Source organism: Gorilla gorilla, chromosome 8 (genome assembly GCF_029281585.2).
Source record: "Gorilla gorilla gorilla isolate KB3781 chromosome 8, NHGRI_mGorGor1-v2.1_pri, whole genome shotgun sequence".
NCBI classification, from domain to species: Eukaryota; Metazoa; Chordata; class Mammalia; order Primates; family Hominidae; genus Gorilla; species Gorilla gorilla.
The window spans coordinates 137,933,073-137,955,247 of NC_073232.2; the positions used below are offsets into that span (position 1 = coordinate 137,933,073).

Here is a 22,175-nt window from a genome sequence, read left to right on the forward strand (position 1 = left end):
GCCTCCTGGGAGGTCCACAGGAGCACATGGCTGTGGCCAGTGTTCAGGACTCACCTTCTCCCGGACTTTGTATATGGGCGGCAGCTTCCCCTCCGCTTGCCGAGGCAAGTGTGGACTCTGGGGCTCTTTTGACGTAGCACTGGTGATGGATTCTGGTGTCTTTTGCGTTAGCCCGATGTGAGGGAACTGGAAGAACAGCACACGCCTTGATTAAAACCAGACACATTTGAATCTACAAGCCAAGTATCAGGGCTTCCTTTGTACAGTGATTAAAATGCAATTTGGGTGCTTTTGGCATGCAATGGAAATGGCATAATTTTTGCAATTTTCAAGTATTCTTTCCAAGACAAAAAACATTGTAATGGCCCAGAGCCATCACTGCCGGTTGTTTCAAGTTACAGAGGCCACCCCTGCTGAGCTGGAGCCTGAAAATGTTTCCATAGCCTGGTAAGGAGGGTGTGGTCCTCAGTGAGTGAGCAGACACATTCTGAGAAGACAGAAATGTGTTATTTGAGATCCTTCCTGTGGTCAGGGAGCTCCCAGTACTGAAGACCTTGGAGCCAACCCACGTTTATGGAGATGAGCCAACCTCCAGCAATGTAGGTATGAGGTGGCCCTAAGACCACGGGAAGGGGAGGAACAGAGAATCTCAAGTGATTCTCCACTGGAAATGTAGGATGGTAGAGGGGAGGTAACGTCTAGGAGGGAAAAAGAGGGGGTAGAAGGATGTGAAGCAAGAAAAATGAGGACAGTGAGGATTATCTAGAATATGTCTTTGCAATCTCCCAACAAAAGCCTGGGAAGGAAACAGGACTGGGCAGAAGGGGGGTAGTCCCAACAAGGGCCTCTGTTGACCCGGCTGGGAGCTCTGGACATTGGGTGGCCACTCAGAGCTGGGGAGAGGGGACCCAGTCTCTGTGCACCAAGCAATGAGGCATTGGATTTATTCCTGGGCTACACCCAGAAGAAGGCGTGACCCTAGGGAGGCAGCTCTCTTCAGATAACAGACCTGTAGGTGTGGGCAGTGAGGGCCATGCTCCCAGCAGCCAGAGTGATGAGTCTTTCATTCCTGAAGGGGGGTGTGGCTAGCTCTTATGGCGAGAGAAGCTCACCCCAATGTTATTTGAATGGCGCCTTTTGAAAGCCACCCCAACAAAGTGAGCTCTGAAGCAGGACTCTCTAGGAGGAAATGAATGGAAATTAAAAAGACAAGACCCAATTCAATGAAAATTCCCATAAAGGGAGAAGGAAGCATAATGTGGTTGGGTCAGAGGCTGGACATTCAGAGGTCCTGAGTCCAGCCCCAGCTCTCTCTCCTATCTCCTAGGTGAGCCTGATGAGAGAGACTAAACTTTCTCAAGCCTCGGTTTCCCTATCTGTAAAATGGGAATAATAATACCTACCTGATACGGTAGATTTGATACAAAGAGGAAATGTATACACTCCAATAGTGTGAATAGTTTGCAAATGTTTTTGGCTAAATAGCAATCACATTTTCATTATCCATTCGTCAATTGATGAACACTTAGGTTGATTCTATGTCTTTGCTATTGTGAATAGTGCTGCAATAAACATGCAAGTGCAGGTATCCCTCAGATATATTGATTTTTTTTTAGTAGATACTCAGTAGTAGCATTGCTTGATCAAATGGTAATTTCTCTTCTTAGAGTTTTGAGAAATCTCCATACTATTTTCCATAGTGGCTCTACTAGTTTACATTTCCACCAAAAGTGTATAAGAGTTCCCTTCTCTCCCCATCCTCGCCAACATCTGTTATTTTTTGTCTTTTTAGTAATAGCTATTCTGACTGGGATAAGGTGATATCTCGTCGTGGTTTTTATTTGCATTCCCCTGATGATTAGTGATGTTCAGCATGTTTTCATATGCCTGTTTCCCATTTATATGTCTCCTTTTTTAAATTTTTTAAATTTTTTATGTGTACATAGTAGCTGTATATATTTATGGGGTACATAAGACATTTTGATACAGGCATACAGTGTGTAATAATCACATCAGGGGAAATGGAGGATCCATCACCTCCAGCATTTATCATTTCTTTGTGTTACAAACAATCCAATTATACTTTTAGTTTAAAATGTACAATAGATTATTATTGACTGTAGTCACCCCCCTGTCATGCTATCAACTACTAGATCTTATTCATTCTAACTATATTTTTGTACCATTTTCCATCCCCATGTCCCTCACCGCTACCTTTCCTAGCCTCTGATAACCATCATTCTACTCTCTATGAGTTCAACTGTTTTAATATTCAGCTTCCACAAAGGAGTGAGAACATGCAAAAAGTTTGCCTTTCTATGCCTGGCTTATTTTACTTAACATTTCCTCCAGTTCCATTTACATTGTTGCAAATGACAGAATCTCATTCATTTTTATGGCTGAATAGTACTTCATTTTATATGTGTACCACATTTCTTTATCTATTCATCTATTGATAGACACTTAGGGTGCTTCCAAATCTTGGCTATTGTGAATAGTGCTGCAATAAACATGGGAGTGCAGATATCTCCTCAGTATACTGATTTCCTTTCTTTTGGGTATATATCTAGCAGTGGGCTTGCTGAATCACATGGTAGTTCTGTTTTTATTTTTTTGAGGAACCTCTATACTATTTTCCATAGTGGCTACTATGGTTTGGCTCTAATATGGTTGTCCCCACGCAAATCATCTTGAATTAGAATCCCCAAATGTCAGAAGAGGCGCCTGGTGGGAGGTGATTGGATCGTGGGGGCAGATTTCCCCCTTGCTATTTTCATGATAGTGAGTGAGTTCTCATGAGATCTGATGGTTTAAAAGTGTGGCACATCCCCCTTTGCTCACTGTCTCTCCTGCCGCCATGTAAGATGCCTGCTTCCCTTTTGCCTTCCACCATGATTGTAAGTTTCCTGAGGCCTCCCAAGCCATGCAGAACTGTGAATCAATTAAACCTCTTTTCTTTATAAATTACCAGTCTCAAGTAGTTCTTTATAGCAGTGTGAAAACAGACTAATACAGTGGCTGTACTAATTTATATTTCCACCAGCAGTGTACAGGTGTTCTCTTTTCTTGATATCCTCACCAGCATTTGTGATTGCCTGTCTTTAGGATAAAAGCCATTTTAACTGGGGTGAGATGATATTTCATTGTAGCTTGGATTTCCATTTATCTGATGATCAATGATGTTGAGCACCTTTTCATATACCTGTTTGCCATTTGCATGTCTTCTTTTGAGAAATGTCTATTCATGTCTTTTGCCCAATTTTTAATGGAATTACTTGGTTTTTTGGTGGCTGTTGTTGTTGTTGTTGTTTTTTACAGTTGAGTTGTTTGAGTTCCCTGTATATTCTGGATATTAGTCCCCTGTCAGATGAATGGTTTGCAAATATTTTCTCCCATTGAACAGATTATTTACTCTTTTGATTGTTTCCTTTGCTGTGCAGAAGCTTTTTGATTTAATATAGTTCCATTTGTCTATTTTCATTTTTGTTGTTTATGCTTTGGAGATCTTAGTCATAAATTTTTTGTCTAAACCAAGGTTCAGAAGAGTTTTCTCTAGGTTTTCTTCTAGTGTTTTTTACAGTTTCAGGTCTTATATTTAAGTCTTCAATTCATTTTGAGTTGATTTTTTTATGTGGTGAGATATAGGGGTCCAGTTTCATTCTTCTACCTGTGGCTATCCAATTCTTTCAGTACCATTTATTGAACAGGGTGCTGCTTCCCTGATATAAGTTCATATTGGCTTTGTCAAAGATCAGTTTTCTGGGTTCTCTATTCTGTTCCATTGGTTTGTGTGTCTAATTTTATACAAATGCCATGCTGTTTTGGTTACTACAGTCTTGTAATAAGTGATGCCTCCAGCTTTGCTCGTTTTGCTCAGGATTCCTTTGGTTATTCTGGCTCTGTTTTATTCCATATGAATTTTAAGATTGTTTTTTCTAATTCTGTGAAGAATGACATTGGTATTTTGATAGAGGTTGCATTGAACCTGTAGATTGCTTCAAGCAATATGGTCATTTTAATGATGTATTCCGACGCAGGAGCATGGGATATTTTTCCATTTGTTCGTGTCATCTTTAATTTCTTTCATCAGTGTTTTATAGTTTTTCTTATAGAGATATTTTACCTCCTTGGTTAAATTTATTCTTACATATTTTTATAGCTATTATAAATGAAATTGCCTTCTTGATTTCCTTCTTAGCTAGATCATTGCTGATATATATAAAAGCTACTGATTTTTGTATGTTGATTTTGTATCCTGCAACTTTACTGAATATATTTATCAAATCTAAGTGGGATTTTTTTGGTAGAGTCTTTAGGTTTTTCTAGATATAATATCATATCCTCAGCAAAAAGAGACAGTTTCACTTCTTCTTTTCCAATTTGGATGCTTTTTATTTCTTTCTCTTGACTGATTGCTCTGGCTAGGACTTCTAGTACTATGTTGAATAGGAATGGTGAAAGTGAAAATCCTTGTCTTGTTCCAGTTCTTAGAGCAAAGGCGTTCAACTTTACTCCATTCAGTATGATGTTAGCTGTGGGTTGGCTGTATATGGTCTTTATTATTTTGAGTTATGTTCCTTCTATGTCTAGTTTGTTGAGAGTGTTTATCATAAAGGGATGTTGAATTTTATCAAATGCTTTTTCTGTGTCTATTGAGATAATCATATGGTTTTTGTCCTTCATTTTGTTGGTGTGATGTGTCATGTTTACTGATTTGTGTGTGTTGAAGCATCCTTGCATCCCTGGTATAAATCCCACTTGATCACGGTATATTGTCTTTTTGATGTGCTGTTGCATTTAGTTTGCTGGTATTTTGTTGAGAAATTTTGTATTTATGTTCATTGGGTATATTGGCTGTAGTTCTCTCCCCGCCCCCCCTCCTCCAACCTTGAATAGCTGTTTATTGGCAGTGTGCTGGAAAGGGTGATGGAGTTAGCATCCACAGACGACACCACACACCACTGTCACAAGGGAGGCAAGAGCACGGGCAAGCCAACCTGGAGCCCCGAAGAGGAGGCCCCCTCTTCAAGAGAGTGGGGTCGGGGCCTGGAGTGTTGGGGACAGCCTGGGAACACCTCCGCTTAGTAGGTATGGTTAGAGATGAAGAGGGACTCGCTAGCAGCAGCCCCAGGCTGACTGCTCAGGGTGTACTTTCCTTGACAGGCCAGGCTGTTGGCCACGGCTCACTTGACTCCTCCTGGGCAGGCTTCAGGTTCTCCTTCTTCCTGCCCCAGGCCTTCAGGGCAGAGGCCTGCAGGGCTCGGCCATAGGAGAAGGTCACAGGGAGCACTTGTTAATGGCATTGAGGTTGATGGATGCCTCCTCCTCATTCTGGCCTCCAGACAGGAATGTGATCCCAGGGACAGTGGGGGGCATTGTGCGGTGCAGCGTTGTGACAGTCACCATGGCAATCTCCTCGTGAGAAAACTTCTGGATGCAGGGATGGCCTGGGGTGACCATGCTGGGGTTCAGCAAGATGCCTTCCAAGATAGATGTGTTGATCACTCAGAGCCTTGTAGACAGCAGTCAGCACCTTCTTGGTCACACACTGGCAGTGCTTCAAGTCATGGTCCCCATTAGGGAGGATCTCAGGCTCCACAATGGGCACAATGCCACTCTGCTAGCAGATGCTGGCATAACAGGCCAGGACGTTGGTATTTTCCATGACGGCAAGGGCAGAGAGGGTGTGTTCCCCAGTCTTCAGAACACAATGCCACTTGGTGAAGTCAGCTCCATCCTTCTTGTACTGGGCACAGCACTCAGACAGCCCATACAACCCTTGGGTGGTGGTCTCGCCATTTGTCCCTGCAAGGGGGACCACGCCCTTGTCTACCTTGCTGCCCCCAACACCACCCTTGGATATGACAACTTGGGGGAAAGGACGCCCATCATCCTTCTTCTGGTAGAGTGTCTGGTGGAAGAGGATGACGTCCCCGATGCAGGGGTTCACGCAGTCGTCAGCTGTCAGCAGCAGCTGACGGTAGAAGCGCCGGTTCTCTTCGGTGTTCTCGGCGCCAAGGGACTGCAGCCGCTTGGCAATGCTCCCAGTGGACTCATCTGCAGCCAGGATGCCCTTGCCCAGTGCCACGATGCGGTGAGCGATGTCAGACAGCTCCTTCTTCTGCTCCAGGGTCAATGCTGGATATTGGTAGGGCATGGTGCTGGTGGTGGCAAGTTCCAGTGCTTCAGAGGAAGTTTCTTCCTTGTAAATCCAGACGGAGGCCCTTGGTTGTCAAGAGAAATAAATCTTTGGCCAGGGATCTCCTAAAATAACTGAGAGTCTGTGGACAGAGTGTGGTTGGGGCACCCCTGCATACCCTGTAGTTGTCTTTTTTTGTTGTGTCTATCTCTGGTTTTGGTATCAGTGTGATGCTGGTTGGCCTCATAGAATGAATTAGGGAGAATTCCCTCCTCTTTAATATTTTGAAATAGTTTCAAGACAATTGGTATTTGGGTTTTGTTTGGTAAAATTCAGCTGTGAATCCAACCAGTTCTGGACTTTTCTTTGTTGGGAGATTTTTTTTTTTTAATTACTGATTCAGTCTCACTATTCAGCATTGCTCTGTTCAGATTTTCATTCCTTCCTGATTCAATCTTGGTAGGTTTTATGTTTTCAGGAATTTATTTATTTCCTCTGGGTTTCCCAGTTTGTCAGCATATACTTGTTCACAGTAGTCTCCAACTTTTTTATTTAAAAAAAGATCTCCAACTTTTTATTTAATAAAAGATCTCCACAGATCTTTTATATTTCTGTGGTCTTACCTGTAATGTCTCCTCTTTCATTTCTGATTTTGTTTATTTGGGTTTTCTCTTTTGTGGCTAGTCTAGCAAGGAGTTTATCAATTTTGTTTTTCTTTTTTAAAGAATCGACTTTTAATTTCATTGATTCTTTGTATTTTCTTTTAGTCTCTATTTCATTTAGTTCTGGCTCTGGTCTTTATTATTTCTTTTCTTCTGCTAATGCTGGGTTTGGTTTATTCTTGCTTTTCTAGTTCCTTGGAGTGCATTGTTGATAGTTAATTTATGTAATCTTTCTACCATTTTTGATGTAGGTATTTATTGCTATAAATTTTCCTCTGCTTGGCCGGGCACGGTGGCTCATGCCTGTAATTCCAGCACTTTGGGAGGCTGAGGCAGGTGGATCACCTGAGGTCAGTAGTTCAAGACCAACCTGGCCAACATGGTGAAACCCCGTCTCTACTAAAAATCCGAAAGTTGCCAGGTGCAGTGGCTCATGCCTGTAATCCCAACACTTTGGGAGGCTGAGGCAGGCAGATCACGAGGTCAAGAGATCAAGACCATCTTGGCCAACATGGTGAAACCCTGTCTGTAATAAAAATACAAAAATTAGCTGGGTGTGATGGCGTGCACCTGTAGTCCCAGCTACTCAGGAGGCTGAGGCAGGAGAATTGCTTGAACCCAGGAGGCAGAGGTTGCAGTGAGCAGAGATCGCACCACTGCCCTCCAGCCTGGAAACAGAGTGAGACTCCATCTCAAAAAAAATAAATAAATAGAATAAATAAATACAAAACTTAGCTGGGCATGGTGGCAGGCACCTGTAATCCCAGCTACTCGGAAGGCTGAGGCAGGAGAATCACTTGAACCTGGGAGGCGGAGGTTGCAGTGAGCCAAGATCATGCCATTGCACTCCAGCCTGGGCAACAAGAGTGAAACTCTGTCTCAAAAAAAAAAAAAAAAAAAAAAAATTCCTCGGCTTTTGCTGTATCCCAAAGGTTTGGGTATGTAGAGTTTCCATTTTCATTTGTTTTAAGAATTTTTTAAATTTTTATCTTTTTAAAATTTATTTAACTTTATTTTAAGTTCTGGGATACAAGTGCAGGAGAGGCAGTCTTGTTACATAGGTAAAAGTGTGCCATGGTGGTTTGCTGCACCTATCAACCTGTCACCTAGGTATTAAGCCCCACATGCATTAGCTATTTTTCCTGATGCTCTCCCTCCCACACCCCCTGTAACAGGCCCCAGTGTGTGTTGTTTCCTTCCCTGTGTCCATGTGTTCTCATTGTTCAGCTCCCATTTATAAGTGAGAACGTGATAGTGTTCGGTTTTCTGTTCCTGTCTTAGTTTGCTGAAGATAATGGCCTCCAGCTCCATCCAGGTTCCTGCAAAGGACATGATCTCATTCCTTTTTATGGCTGCATAATATTCCGTGGTGTACATGTACATTTTCTTTATCCAGTCTATCACTGATGGATGTTTGGGTTGACTCCATGTCTTTGCTATTGTGAATACTGCTGCAAGAACATACGCATGAATGTATCTTTATAATAGAATGATTTCTATTCCCTTGGGTATATACCCAGTAACAGTATTGCTGGATCAAATGGTATTTCTGGTTCTAAGTCTTTGAGGAATCACCCACTGTCTTCCACAATGGTTGAACTAATTTACATTCCCACCAACAGTGTAAAAGCATTCCTATTTCTCCATAGCCTCACTAGCATCTGTTGTTTCTTGAATTTTTAATAATTGCCATTCTGACTGGCATCAGATGGTATCTCATTGTGGTTTTGATTTGCATTTCTCTAATGATCAGTGATGCTGAGCTTTTTTTCCATATGTTTGTTGGCCACATAAATGTCTTCTTTTGAGAAGTATCTGTTCATGTCCTTTGCCCACTTTTTAATGGGGTTTTTTTCTTGTAAATTTGTTTAAGTTCCTTGCAGATTCTGGTTATTAGACCTTTATGAGATGGATAGATTGCAAAAAGTTTCTCTCATTCTGTAGGTTGCCTGTTCATTCTGATGATAGTTTATTTTGCTGTGCAGAAGCTCTTTAGCTTAATTAGATACAATTTGTCAATTTTTGCTTTCGTTGCAATTGCTTTTGACATTTTAATCATGTAATATTTGTTTGCCCTTTCCTATGTCCTGAAGGGTATTGCCTAGATTTTCTTCTAGGATTTTTATAGTTTTGGGGTTTACATTTCAGTCTTTAATCTGTCTTGAGTTAATTGTTGCATAAGGAAGGGGTCCAGTTTCAATTTTCTGCATATTACTAGCCAGTTCTCCCAGCTCCATTTATTAAATAGGGAATCCTTTTCCCATTGCTTGTTTTTTTTAAGTTTGTTGAAGATCAGATGGTTGTAGATGTGCAGTCTTATTTCCGAGTTATTTTGTTCCATTGGTCTATGTGTCTGTTTTGGTACTAGTATCATGCTGTTTTGGTTACTCTAGCTTTGTAGTATAGTTTGAAGTAAGGTAGCATGATGCCTCCAGTTTTTTTTCTGAGATTATGGGGTTTTCTAGATATGGGATCATGCCATCTGCAAACAGACAGTTTGACTTCCTCTCTTCCTGTTTGAATACACTTTATTTCTTTCTCTTGCCTGATTGTCCTGTCCAGAACTTCCAAATACTATGTTGAATAGGAATGGTGAGAGGGGTCATCCTTGTCTTGTGCTGGTTTTCAAGGGGAATGCTTCCAGCTTTTACCCATCCAGTATGACATTCACTGTGGGTTTGTCATAAATGGCTCTTATAATTTTGCGGTACGTTCCATCAGTACCTAGTTTATTGAGTTTTTAACATGAAGGGATGTTGAATTTTATTAAAGGTCTTTTCTATGTCTATTGAGATAATCATGTGGTTTTTGTCTTTAGTTCTGTTCATGTGATGCATTACATTTATTGATTTGCATACATTGAACCAGCCTTGCATCCTGGGGATGAAGCTGACTTGATCATGGTGGATAAGCTTTTTGATGTGCTGCTGGATTCAGTTTGCCAGTATTTTATTGAGCATTTTTGCATCAGTGTTCATCATGGATATTGGCTTTAAGTTTTCTTTTTTTATTGTATCTCTGCCAGGTTTTGGTATCAGAATGATGCTGGCCTCATAAAATGAGTTAGGAAGAAGTACCTCCTTTTCAATTATTCTGAATAGTTTCAGGAGAAATGATACCAGCTCTTTTTTGTACCTCTGGTAGAATTCAGCTGTAAATCCATCTGATCCTGAGCTTTGTTTGGTTGGTAGGCTATTAATTACTGCCTCAATTTCAGAACTGTTATTGGTCTATTCAGGGATTCAACTTCTTCCTGATTTAGTCTTGGGAGAATACATGTGTCCAGGAATTTATCCATTTCTTCTAGATTTTCTAGTTTATTTGCATAAAGGTGTTTATAATATTCTCTGATGTTTGGTTATATTTCTGTGGGGTCAGTGGTCATATCCCCTTTATCATTTTTCGTTGTGTCTATTTGATTCTTCTCTCTTTTCTTCTTTATTAGTCTAGCTAGTGGTCTATTTTATTAATGTTTTCAAAAAAACCACCTCCTAGATTCATTGATTTTTTTGAAATGTTTTTTGTATCTCTATCTCCTTCAGTTTCGCTCTGATCTTGGTTATTTCTTGTCTTCTGCTAGCTTTGGGGTTCATTTGCTCTTAGTTCTCTAGTTCTTTTAGTTGTGATGTTAGTGTGTCAATTTGAGATCTTTCTAGCTTTTTGATGTGGGCATTTGGTGCTATAAATTTCCTTCTTAACACTGCTGTAGCTGTGTCTCAGAGATTCTGGTACACTGTCTCTTTGTTCTCATTGATTTCAAAGAACTACTTGATTTCTGCCTTAATTTCATTATTTTTCCAGGAGTCATTCAAGAGCAGATTGTTCAAATTCCATGTAGTTGTGTGGTTTTGAGTGAGTTTCTTAATCTTGAGTTATAATTTGACTGCACTGTGGTCTGAGAGACAGTTTGTTATTATTTCACTTCTTTTGCATTTGCTGAGGAGTGTTTTACTTCCCATAATGTGATCAGTTTTAGAGTAAATGCCATGTGGCACCAAGAAGAATGTATATTCTGTTCTTTTTGGATGGAGACTTCTGTAGGTATCTATCAGTTCCCCTTGATCCAGAGCTGAGTTTGAGTCTTCAGTATTCTTGTTAATTTTCTGTCTCAATGATCTAACATTGACAGTGGGGTGTAAAAGTCTCCCACTATTATTGTGGGGAGTCTAAGTCTCTTTGTAGTTCTCTAAGAACTTGTTTTATGAATCTGAGTGCTCCTATATTGGGTGCATATATATTTAGGATAGTTAGCTCTTCTTGTTGAATTGATCCCTTTACCATTATTCAATGCCCTTCTCTGTCTTTTCTGATCTTTGTTGGTTTAAAGTGTGTTTTGTCCAGGAACTAGGATCACAACCCCTGTTTTTTTCTGATTTCCATTTGTTTGGTAAATTTTCCTTCATCTCTTTATTTTGAGGCTATGTGTGTCTTTGCACGTGAGATGGGTCTCTTGAATACAGCACACCAATGGGTCTTGACTCTTTATCCAGCTGTCCATTCTGTGTCTTTTAATTGAGGCATTTAGCCCATTTACATTTAAGGTTAATGTTATCTATGAATATGATCCTGTCATCATGATGTTAGCTGGTTATTTTTGCAGACTTGTTGATGTAGTTTCTTCATAGTGTCATTGGTCTTTGTAGTTCAGTGGCTGGTAATGGTTTTTCCTTTCTATATTGAGTGCTTCCTTCAGGAGCTCTTGCAAGGTAGGCCTGGTGGTGGCAAATTCCCTCAGCATTTGCTTGTCTGAAAAGGATTTTATTTTTCTTTCACTTACGAAGCTTAGTTTAGCCAGATGTGAAATTCTGAGTTGGAAATTTTTTGCTTTAAGAATGTTGAGGCTGGGCACTGGCTTATGCCTGTAATCCCAGCACTTTGGAAGGCCAAGGTGTGCTGATCACTTGAGGTCAGGAGTTCAAGACCAGCCTGGTCAACATGGTGAAACCCCGTCTCTGCTATAAATACAAAATTAGCTGGGCGTCGTGTCAGGTGCCTGTAATCCCAGCTACTAAGGAGGCTGAGGCAGGAGAATCAATGGAACCCAGGAGGTAGAGGTGGCAGTGAGCCAAGATCACACTATTGCACTCCAGCCTGGGTGACAAGAGAGAGACTCTGTCTCAAAAAAAAGGTTGAATATTGACCCCCAGTCTCTTCTGGCTTGTAGGGTTTCTGCTGAAAGGCCTGCCCTTAGTCTGATGGGCTTCCATTTGTAAGTGACCTGGCCTTTCTTTCTGGCTGATCTTAACATTTTTTCCTTCATTTCCACATTGGAGAATCTGATGATTATGTGTCTTGGGGTTGATCTTCTTGTGGAATGTCTTACTGGGGCTCTCTGGGTTTCCTGAATTTGAATGTTGACCTGTCTTTTTAGGTTGGGGAAGTTCTGGATGATATCCTGAAGTACGTTTTCCAACTTGGTTCTGTTCTCTCTGTCTCTTTCAGTTACACCAATCAGTCATAGGTTTGGTCTTATTACATAATCCCATATTTCTCAGAGGTTTTGTTCATTCCTTTTCATCCATTTTTCTCTATTCTTGTCTGCCTGTCTTATTTCAGCAAGACAGTCTTCAAGCTCTGAAATTCTTTCCTCTTCTTGGTCTATTTAATTATTGATACTTGTGGTTGCATTGTGACGTTTTCATGTTGAGTTTTTCAGCTCCATCAGATCATTTATGTTCCTCTCTAAACTGGTTATTCTGATTAACAGCTCTGTTATGTTTTATCATGGTTCTTAGCTTCTTTGCATTGAGTTAGAACATGCTCCTTTAGCTCAGTGAAGTTTGTTATTACTCACCTTCTGAAGCCTACCTCTATGAATTCATCCATCTCAGCTTCTGCCCAGTTCTGTGCCCTTGCTGGAGAGGTGTTGCCATCATTTAGAGGATAAAAGGCACTCTGACTTTTTGAGTTTTCAGCATTTTTTCATTAATTTTTTCTCCTTTTTGTGAGTTTTTCTAGCTTCAATCTTTGAGGCTGCTGGCCTTTGGATGGAATTTTTACAGGGACTTTTTTGTTGATGCTATTGTTTTTGTTGCATTCTGTTTGTCTTTCCTTTAACAGTCAGGCCCATCTTCCACAGGACTGCTGCAGTTTGCTGGGGGCCCATTCCAGACCCTATTTGCCTGGGTCCCTCCGGCACCTGGAATTATCACCAGTGGAGGCTGCAGAACAGCAAAGGTGGCAGCCTGCTCCTTCATTTGGGATCTCTGTCCCAGAGGGGCACTGACCTGATACCAGCAGGAACACTCCTGTGTAACTTGACTGGGTCTCACCCAGTCAGGAGGCATGGGAACCAGGGCCCTGCTTAACGAAGCACTCTGGCTGCCCCTTGGCAAAGTGGGTGCATTGAGCTGGGGGAATCTCTACTCATCCAGATTGCCCAGGTTCCTTAGAGCCAGCAGGAGAGAAGACTAAGTCTGCTGATCCAGGGAGACCATAGCCATCCCTCCCCACAGGGGTTCAGTCCCAGGGAGACAAGAGTTCTGTCCTTAAACCCCTGGCTGGAGTTGCTGAAATTCATGCAGGGAGTCCTCATCCAGTGAAGAGGGATGGACCAGAGTCCAGCTTAAACAGGCAGTCTGGCCACGATCTGCCACAGCTGCTATGCTGTGCTGTGGGAAATTCCTCCTGGGTCCACATGGTCCCGTCTCTCCAGCACCAGCAGGGTAAAAATGGCAGACTGGAGCTACAGCAATGGTGGCCACTCCTACCCCTGGGAGCTCAGTTGTCTTAGCAGGCAGCCACAGTGATGGCAGCTGCCCCTCTCCTGGGGAGTTCAGTCGTCTTAGGCAGCAGGCACCCACGGTGATGATGGCCACCCCTCCCCCCAGGAACTCGGTAGTCTTAGGCAGTCCCCACCAAGTGGCTGCTGAGAATCTGCACAGCTCTGTGCTTGAGACCTAAGGCCCTGGTGGCGTGGGCTCATGAGGGGGATCTCCTGATCCATGGGTTGCACAGATCTATGGATAAAGCATGGTTTCCAGGGCAGGGCAAGATGATCACTCACCACCCTTCTTGGCTGGGGGTGGGAACTCAACCCCATGTGGCTCCCAGGTGAGCAGACACACCACCCTACTTTTCCTCGCTCTCTGTGGGTCATGCCAACCACCTAGTCAGTCTCTGACAGAATCAGGATACCTCAGTTGCCAGTGCAGGATTCACTCACCATTTTCATTCTTCTCAGTGGGAACCTCCAACCACAGCTGTTTCTAGTTGGCCATCTTGGCCCCTCCCCCCTAATTTTATCCCAATTTCTTCATTGACCCAGTGGTCATTCAGGAGCATGTTGTTTAATTCCTATGTATTTGCATAGTTTCCAAAGTTCCTCTTGGTATTGATTTCTAGTTTTATTCTACTGTGGTCTGAGAAGATATGTAATGACTTTAATTTTTTTAAACTGCTGAGACTTGTTTTGTGGCCTGACATATGGTCTATCCTAGAGAATGTTCCATAGGCTGATGAAAAGAATGTATGTTCTCCAGTTGTTTGATAGAATGAACTGTAAATGTCTGTTGGGTCCATTTGGCCTAAAGTTCAGTTTAAATCCAGTGTTTCTTGGTTGAGTTACTGTCTAGATTGTCTGTCTAATGCTGGGAGTAGGGAATTGAAGACCTCCACTATTATTGCATTGCAGTCCATTTCTTTGGATCTAATAATATTTGCCTTATGAATCTGGGTGCTCCAGTGTTGGATAGCCATATATTTAGAACTGTTATATCCTCTTGCTGGATTGATCCATTTATCATTATATAATGACCTTCTTTGTATTTTTTTTACTGTTCTTGACTTACAGACTGTTTTACCTAAGTACAGCTACTGTTGTGCACTTTTGTTTTCCATTTGCATGGAATATCTTTTTATCATGACTTTATTTTCAGTCTATCTATATGTCTTTACTGGCAAAGTGAGTTTCTTGTAAGCAGCACATAGTTGGATCTTTTTTTTTTAAATTCCATTCAGCCAGCCATTCTGTATCTTGTAAATGGATAATTTAAGGTTTCTGTTCAAAGTTATTATTGATATGTGAGGCTTTGTTCCTATCATGTTATTAAATTGTTTTCTTGTTGTTTACATCTTCTTTCTTCCTTTCTTTTTATCTTACTGCTTGTCATTGTGATTCGGTGGATTTTTGTAGTGGTACAATTTGAATCCTTTCTCTTCCTCCTTTGTGTGATTGTTCTACGAGTGAGTTTTATACTTTTGTATGTTTTCATGATGGTAAATATTGTCCTTTCACTTCCAGGGATCCCTTGAGTATTTCTCAAAAGGTCAATCTAGTGGTAAAAAAGTCCTTCCCTCAGCATTTGCTTGTCTGGGAAAGACTGTATTTCTCCTTCAGTTGTAAAGGAGAACTTTGCTAGAAATAGCATTCTTGACTGGCAGTTTGTTCTTTCAGCATTTTGAATATATCATCCTATTGTCTTATGACCTGTAAGGTTTCTGCTGAGAAACCTAATGTTAGTCTGACAGAGTTTTCTTTATTGATGACTAATGCTTTTCCCTTGCTTTTTAAAAAAATTTGTTCTGTATCTTTGACTTTAGATAGTCTGACTATAACATTTCATGGAGAAGACCTTTTTGTATTGTATCTGCCTGGGGACTGTTGAATTTCTTGTACCAGAATGTCTAAATCTCTTTCTGGACTTGGGAAGTTTTTATCTATTATTGTGTTAAATAGGTTTTCTAATCTTTTCTTTGTCTCTTTTCTCTGGAGGATCCTGATAACTTAAATGTTTGATCACTTTATGTTATCCAAAATGTAACAAAGAGTTTGCTCATACTTTCCAATTCTTTTTTATATATTTTTGTCTGACTGGATTATTTCAAAAGACCTGTCTTCAAGTTCTGAGATTCTTCTTCCTGATCAAGTCTATTGTTGAAACTTTCAAATGTATTTTGTATTTCCTTTCATGAGTTCTTCAATTTCAGAATTTCTATTTGTTTCTTTTCTTTTCTAAATATCTATCTCCTTGGCAAATTTCTCATTCATATCCTGAATTATTTTTCTGATATCTTTGTATTATTTTTCAGCCTTCTCTTGTATCTCACTGAGCTTCTTTAAAATGATTTTTTTTCTTTTTTCTTATGAGACATAGTCTCACTCTATTGCCTAGGCTGAAGTGCAGTGATGCGATCTTGGCTCACTGCAACCTCCACCACCCAGACTCAATTGATCCTCCTGCCTCAGCCTCCTGAGTAGCTGGGATTACAGGCATGCACCATCATGCCCAGCTAATTTTTGTATTGTTAGTAGAGATGGGGTTTCACCATGTTGGCCAGGCTGGTCTTGAACTCCTGACCTCAAATAATCTGCCCACCTCGGCCTCCCAAAGTGCTGGGATTACAGGCATGAGCCACTGCACCCAGCCCCTAAAATGAATATTTTCAATTCTTTATCTGGTATTTGGGAAATTTCTTTTTGATTAAGATCTATTGCTGGTGAATTATTTTGTCTCTTGGAAGTGTATTTCCTTGCTTTTTCATGTTTATTCTGTCCTTACATTGCTATCTGCACATCTGGTGTAACAGTCTCTTCTTCCTATTTTTAAATTTACTTTTATAAGGGAGGACATTTTCCTGAAGATGTTTCTATGGTGTCAGTTGGATAGAGTACTTTGGCTTTGATTCTGCATGCATGTAGTCATGCAGGCTTTATATGATTTCTTTGTCTGTAACCACAATTAGTGGTACCTGTGATTTCCTCAGTGGGTTAGGGTGTGGTTAACAGTAGAGGCTGTGATGAAGTTGTGCTGGGGACTGAGATGCCAGGTAGGTCAGTCTTCAGGCCCCATTGGTGGCAGCAGTTGGCTGAGCATGTCTATCTTTGTGCCTCAGAGTAGTATAAGCTGGCACCTGTTTTGGCAGTTCCTGGTGGGCCAATTCTTGGGCCTCCCGATGGCTTGCTTTGATACTAGTAGTGGCAGCAGTGAACCAGGCAGGTGGGTGGGTTCTCAGGCCCCTAGGCAGCTGGTGTGGCATGGGTGACGGCAGTAGCAGTGGCAGGATAATTTTTTGGGTCCTGAGTGGTGTGCATTGATGTTGGCAGTGGTTGCGATGGGCTGGGCAGGCCAGTCTCTAGGACTGCAGGTGGTGCTTGCACATGGGGGCCAGCTGAGATGGTAGTGGCCAGGAGTTTAGGCCCAATCTGAGTTCCCTGGAAGGAGTGTACTCAAGGTGGTAGATGGGTTGGGCAAGCTCAAGGACGTGAGGCTATGTGTTCTGTCATGGAAGAGGAGCCAAAGCCAGGCTGGGTGGGCTTGTGCTCAGGCCCCCAAAATATGACAGCAGGCACCAGCCATCATGAGCAGGAGCAGGCCCCAGGTGGAGTGCTCAACTGAGAGGTGGTAGCAGCTGTGCTGAGGCCCTGTCACTGGAGGGAGGGGTTGTCTTTGGTGGCCACAGTCTGGGCTGGTGCATGGGGAACACACATCCCTCTCATGCTCCAGTCCTGCCAGGGTTTGCCCTCCAACCTTGGCAGCAGTAGCCCATGTCTAGCTCTCCCCCCTTGGCTCTGGCTACAGGAGCACCCCCGCCAAGCTGACAACTTAGTTCCAGTGTCAATTTGTGCCTCGCTCACATCCCAGTCTCCTGGCAGTGCTCACTTCCCAGCACCAGCAGCTGCAGCTGCAGCCCGTGCCTCAGTTGCTTCTTAGCCTCAACTGTGGAAGTGCTCTCAGCTCACTCCTCAGTCCCAGTAGCAACAGCCCAAGTTTCCATAATGCCTCAGTCCAGATGCTGCTGGGCCCTAGGACAGCGTGCAGTCTGCCAAAAGATAGATTTGAAAATGGCACCTTGCTATAGCAGCCTGGGTCTCAGAAAGGAACCCAGCATGACCTTCCTCCCTAGAGGAGTTCCATCCCACAGTTTCCAGGAGACTCTCTCTCTTAGTTTCGGGGATGGAAGGGTCGAGAAGTTCTCCATGGCCAGAGTTACACATTTCTACAGTGGGCATGTGGGCTGCCGGAAGTCTCTCACTTACCCACTTACCCTTTCCCCATGTTGGGAAGTCACTCCTGGCTCCCAGCCGATCTCGGCCAGGCAGGCTGCCTTTTTCCCTTCTCTTTCCCCACGTACGGTGTTTCCTGTCACTTCTCTGTTGAATTCCAGCGTTCTCTCTTGGATAACATATTTGAAGTGTGACTGCCTGTACACTATTTTGGTTTTTCTAAGTGGGATAGGCGGGCACGAAATGCTTCTAGTCAGCCATCTTGACTCCCCTCCCCTGCCTTATTATTTTACGGTAGCTTTGGGTTGCTTTCTTCTCTGCTTCCTGTCGCACTCCCCAACCCCAGATAACAATATTAGGAACCAAGCACTCATATGATCACATACAAACACCTATGCCTGTGAGAAGACTTACACTGCTTTACAAAAATCAGATTATATCATACATACTGCTTTGCACCTTGCTTTCCTCTCTTAATACATTCTAGAAATGTGTTCAAAGTCAACCTATATCTTTCTCATTCATTCTATCTTCTATTTTTAAAATGTTTTCCAAAGAAATATTTTTAGAGGTAAATATAAATAATACAAAGGGTCTTCGGGCTCTGAACATTTTCCTTCACCCTTCCTCCAGTCTGACTGAGTCAACACTTCCCTCTCGGAAGTTGCGGAAAATCAGGCTGGGGGTTGGGGGAGGCTGTTCTAACATCAAGAATGATGTCTCTCACCAGTTAAATGACAACTGACTTGGGTTCATTTGTATTCAGCAAGTCTGTAGACTAAATCACTGTAAAAAATGGCTCTAGCGTTTTAATTTCGCTCTTTTAAAATATATATTTAATGGCTATAACATGATAGCTGTGAAATAAACCCTTCTGTTAGATATTGTAACCGTGAAATACAGCTTTTTAACAAGTTGGTGGTGAAATTTTTGCTTTGTTCAATCACTCAATGACTGAAATATTAAATAGGAAGGGGCAAGTGTGTGGAAAAAGTCTTTCCTACCTGGCAATAGCTAGATTGCAACCAGCAAGGTCAACTGCAAAATGACTGTCACCTCTAATGTGGCAATTACGGTCCTCCCAAATGGGCTGCAGCTGACTCAAAGCCAATAATTTCTTTAATTTTTCCCTCCTCGTCTACAAGTTACTTTGGGAAACTTCATGATCAGCACTATTCTTTTTATGCTCTTAGGTGCTGACAGCAGAAAGGATTTTTGCCAAAGGCTCAAGCCAAGCTTTGGGGAACAGTGCCTTTCTCCCTAAAACCCAGGGACTGGGCTACGTTTCTGGGGTCTTGATAGAAGGATAAAATAAAATTTCTTCCTATGAAATGTTGATTCTCACTTTCCCCCTTACTACAGAATTCAGATTCTTCATTCAGAGCAGCCACGTGGTTGGTTAAAAAAACACCTCCTCAGACACCCTTGCAGCTAAATTGGCCATGTGACACAGTGAGATGGAAGCAGAGGTCTAGGGAGCAGGCTCCAGGGAAGGAAAGAGAGTATTGTTTTCCTGATAAAAAGGGGCGGACTTAGGTGACAGGTGCCTTCCACCTTTCTGTCCTTTGACCTTCCTCTTATTTTCCTGCCTGAGTTGTGGACTCACTGTTTGGAGCTGGAGTCATCCCACACTAAGGATGGCAAAACAGAATGCTGAAAAGGGAGCTGCTGATGACTCCCTTGAGCAGCTGTACTAGCCTGGGATGGCCAACTTCTAGGTTTCATTGTTACTTAAGAAATATAAATCCCTATTTGGTTAAGACACTGTAGTCACTTTAGTCAGCCTTCTATAAAATTCAGGCTAACAATTGTAACTGATACATAGGTAATAGCTAGAGGGAAAACTACTTAGTCTGAGCAACTTACATTTTTCTTTTCATGGGAACTTAGCTTTATGGAGTTGACATTATCTCTCATTTTACTTTGGCTGCCAGGGAACTCAGAGTCAAATGTGGTGCCCAAATATCTACCATATAATCCTGGAAATATACCTAATATTATGTCTATGTTATATGTGTTCTCAGACTCAGCCTCTTCTCTTTCTAAAGTATTTATAAAACTGGTTATAACTTTCTATTTGATTTATACTGTATTATTTTATTGTGTACATTTTCCATGCTTTAAATTTTTGTGGAATGAAACAAGGTATACATTTGTGTGTATACACATACATGTACACATACATACAAAGTGTATGTATGTTAAGTGGTTTCTATGTACTCACTCATTGTACTGAGCACTTGTTAATGAGTCATGAATCTCCCACCATGGTCTTCTACCCTTGGTACATTATGCTCCCATTTTACACACAAAGAAACTGAGACTTAGAAAGACTAAGCTGCTTAGCCAAGGTTGTATCCAAGTGGGTAGATCAGTTTTTTAAAGCCTTCAGACCCAAATTTGCTGAAGTGTTTTCTGTTTTTCTTTGGAACAAATTAAAATTTTAACAATTTTTTACCTATTGCTACCCTAAAAGAAGTCGACATCAGGTTTTTCTCTGATTATGTTTCTCATTGCGAGTCTACTGCTGTGATTTCCCCTTAACATTCTTTTTGTGAATGAATCGTAGAAATTAGAAATGGGAAAGGCTTGTCGGCCATGAAATATACATGTTTAAGAGCAAAGGAGAGAAGTACTTGGCCGACAAGGCTAAGACCTCACACTTAGGAGTGACGCAAATGTTTCTTGAAGATGGTAGAAGAGTGAAAAATCCCACAGGCTCTGTAAGTGACATCAGAAGAGCAAGGGTTGGGGGAGAGCATGAAGCTGGAAAGGGAAAGTTTTCAAGTGATGAAGATGAGTAAATGATGCATTCCTGGACTCTTCTCATTTCATAGGCTGGAGGGGCTAAAGGAATTGGATTGGGAGCCAACAAGAATTTGTTTAGAGGTTTCCAGTACAATATAATTACTTCAACAAATATGTATTGAGTGCCTTCTATGCTCCAGATCCTGTTCTAGGCACTGGGGATACATCAGTGAATAAAATAGACAAAAATCCCAGCTCCATGGAGCTTATATTCTAGCAAGGGGAGAAAAATAACATAGATAAGAGAATAAGTTCTGTAGTACGTTAGAAAATAGATGTTAAGGAAGAAAGAAAAAGTAGAGCAGGAATGACTGCTTAGTAGACATTCATGAGGCTCCAGTGTGCTGAGCATTTTACATGCATTATTTCATTCAATCTTCGCAAGAGTGTTAGAGGATTCCCATTTCACAGACAAAGAAACTGAGGTTGAGTAAAGTGAAGTGATTTGTCAAAGGTCATTCAGTAATAGCAGAAGCAGGATCGGAACTCCTCAGACCGTTGACCACACCCACGTGGCATGAGAAAGGCACCAGGGGCCACCATCTTCCTTACCCATCTCCCATCCTTGTCTGAAGGTGGGTTGAAGCGTCGCCCTTTGGTCATTCTCTCCAGGAAGCTGAATGTAGCTGAGATTGGCTCCCTCACCTCTCCATAAGCTCTACACATCTGGGAAGCTGCTTCCTAAACTTCATAAGCTCTACACGTCTGGGAAGCTGCTCCTTCTCCTTGTTCCTGATCTTTACTTCTCAGCCTCTTCCAGGAGGGGAAGGTGCGGGTGCTCATTGTTGTCATGGAATGGGAACTCACCCATCACAATGGGAGAAGGAGTCTTCTAAGCCCTCTGAGGATTCTTGCCACTGGCTCCTTGCAGCTGTGACTCCCTGGGGTAAGAGGCAAAGAGCCACCAGGTCCCAGCTGAGGAAGCCCTGTGGTCAGCTCAGACAGGTAAGGACAAGATGATTTGGGGGTAATGGCAAACATTTTGTACCCTCTCAATTTTTGAACCAATAATGTTTGAGTTGCATGTCCCCCTGGCAACCGTATGTTCCAATCTGTTAGTTTTCAGAGAAGTAAGTTGAGTCCCAGGCTGGGGGTGACCTTGTCTGCATCAGTGGCACTGCTGCACCCAGGACCCACGCTGCCTACCATCTCCTTCTGTGGCAGCCTCTGTGTCTCAGCTCGGACCCAACCTCAGGACTCACTCATAGCCACTCTTACCTGCCTGGCACAGCATTGAGACCATGCGGAAGTAACACTCATGAATAATTATTATATGCCAAGCGCTGTGCTAAACTAAACATTCACCTGTTTTTATTTTTTCTCCATGACAACCTTCAACATTTACAAATAGGAAACAAGGGACATACAGCAATGGATGGGATGCCACAAGTCCCGGCAAGGTCATGGGCCAGCTCCAGAGCTCATGAGCCTTGCCAAGGGCCACCTGGCCTCCCCAGGGCTGCAAAGGCTGCTCATGAAATCTGGCGTTTCTCTCAGGGCCTGAACACACATGTTCTGCCTCCCTTCTACTCAGTAAGGTGTTTTCTGCTTTTCTTTCTTTCTCTTTTTTTTTTAATGTTGTGTCTTGCCAATTCTCTTGGCTACTCCGTGTGAATACGAG

At 42.2% G+C, this 22,175-nt stretch overlaps 1 protein-coding gene and 1 pseudogene across 3 annotated transcripts in view; both read right to left on the reverse strand.

Moving 5' to 3' along the window:
* The window catches only part of TEX36 (testis expressed 36), a 107,386-nt gene extending 86,047 nt beyond the window's left edge, over positions 1–21,339 (reverse strand). Inside the window, exons 1-2 of one of the 3 annotated variants that reach the window (XM_019035106.4) lie at positions 21,107–21,339; positions 55–186 (exon numbers count right to left, since the gene is read on the reverse strand). In XM_019035106.4, coding sequence (XP_018890651.2) covers positions 55–186; positions 21,107–21,220 — 246 coding nt within the window. In that variant the 5' untranslated portion in view covers positions 21,221–21,339. The remainder of the gene's footprint in view (positions 1–54; positions 187–21,106) is intronic. The other 2 variants (XM_004050253.5, XM_055353001.2) reach the window with 2 other exon arrangements.
* On the reverse strand, positions 5,082–6,184 carry LOC109028452 (fructose-bisphosphate aldolase A-like; annotated as a pseudogene).
* Positions 21,340–22,175: the final 836 nt, after the last annotated feature.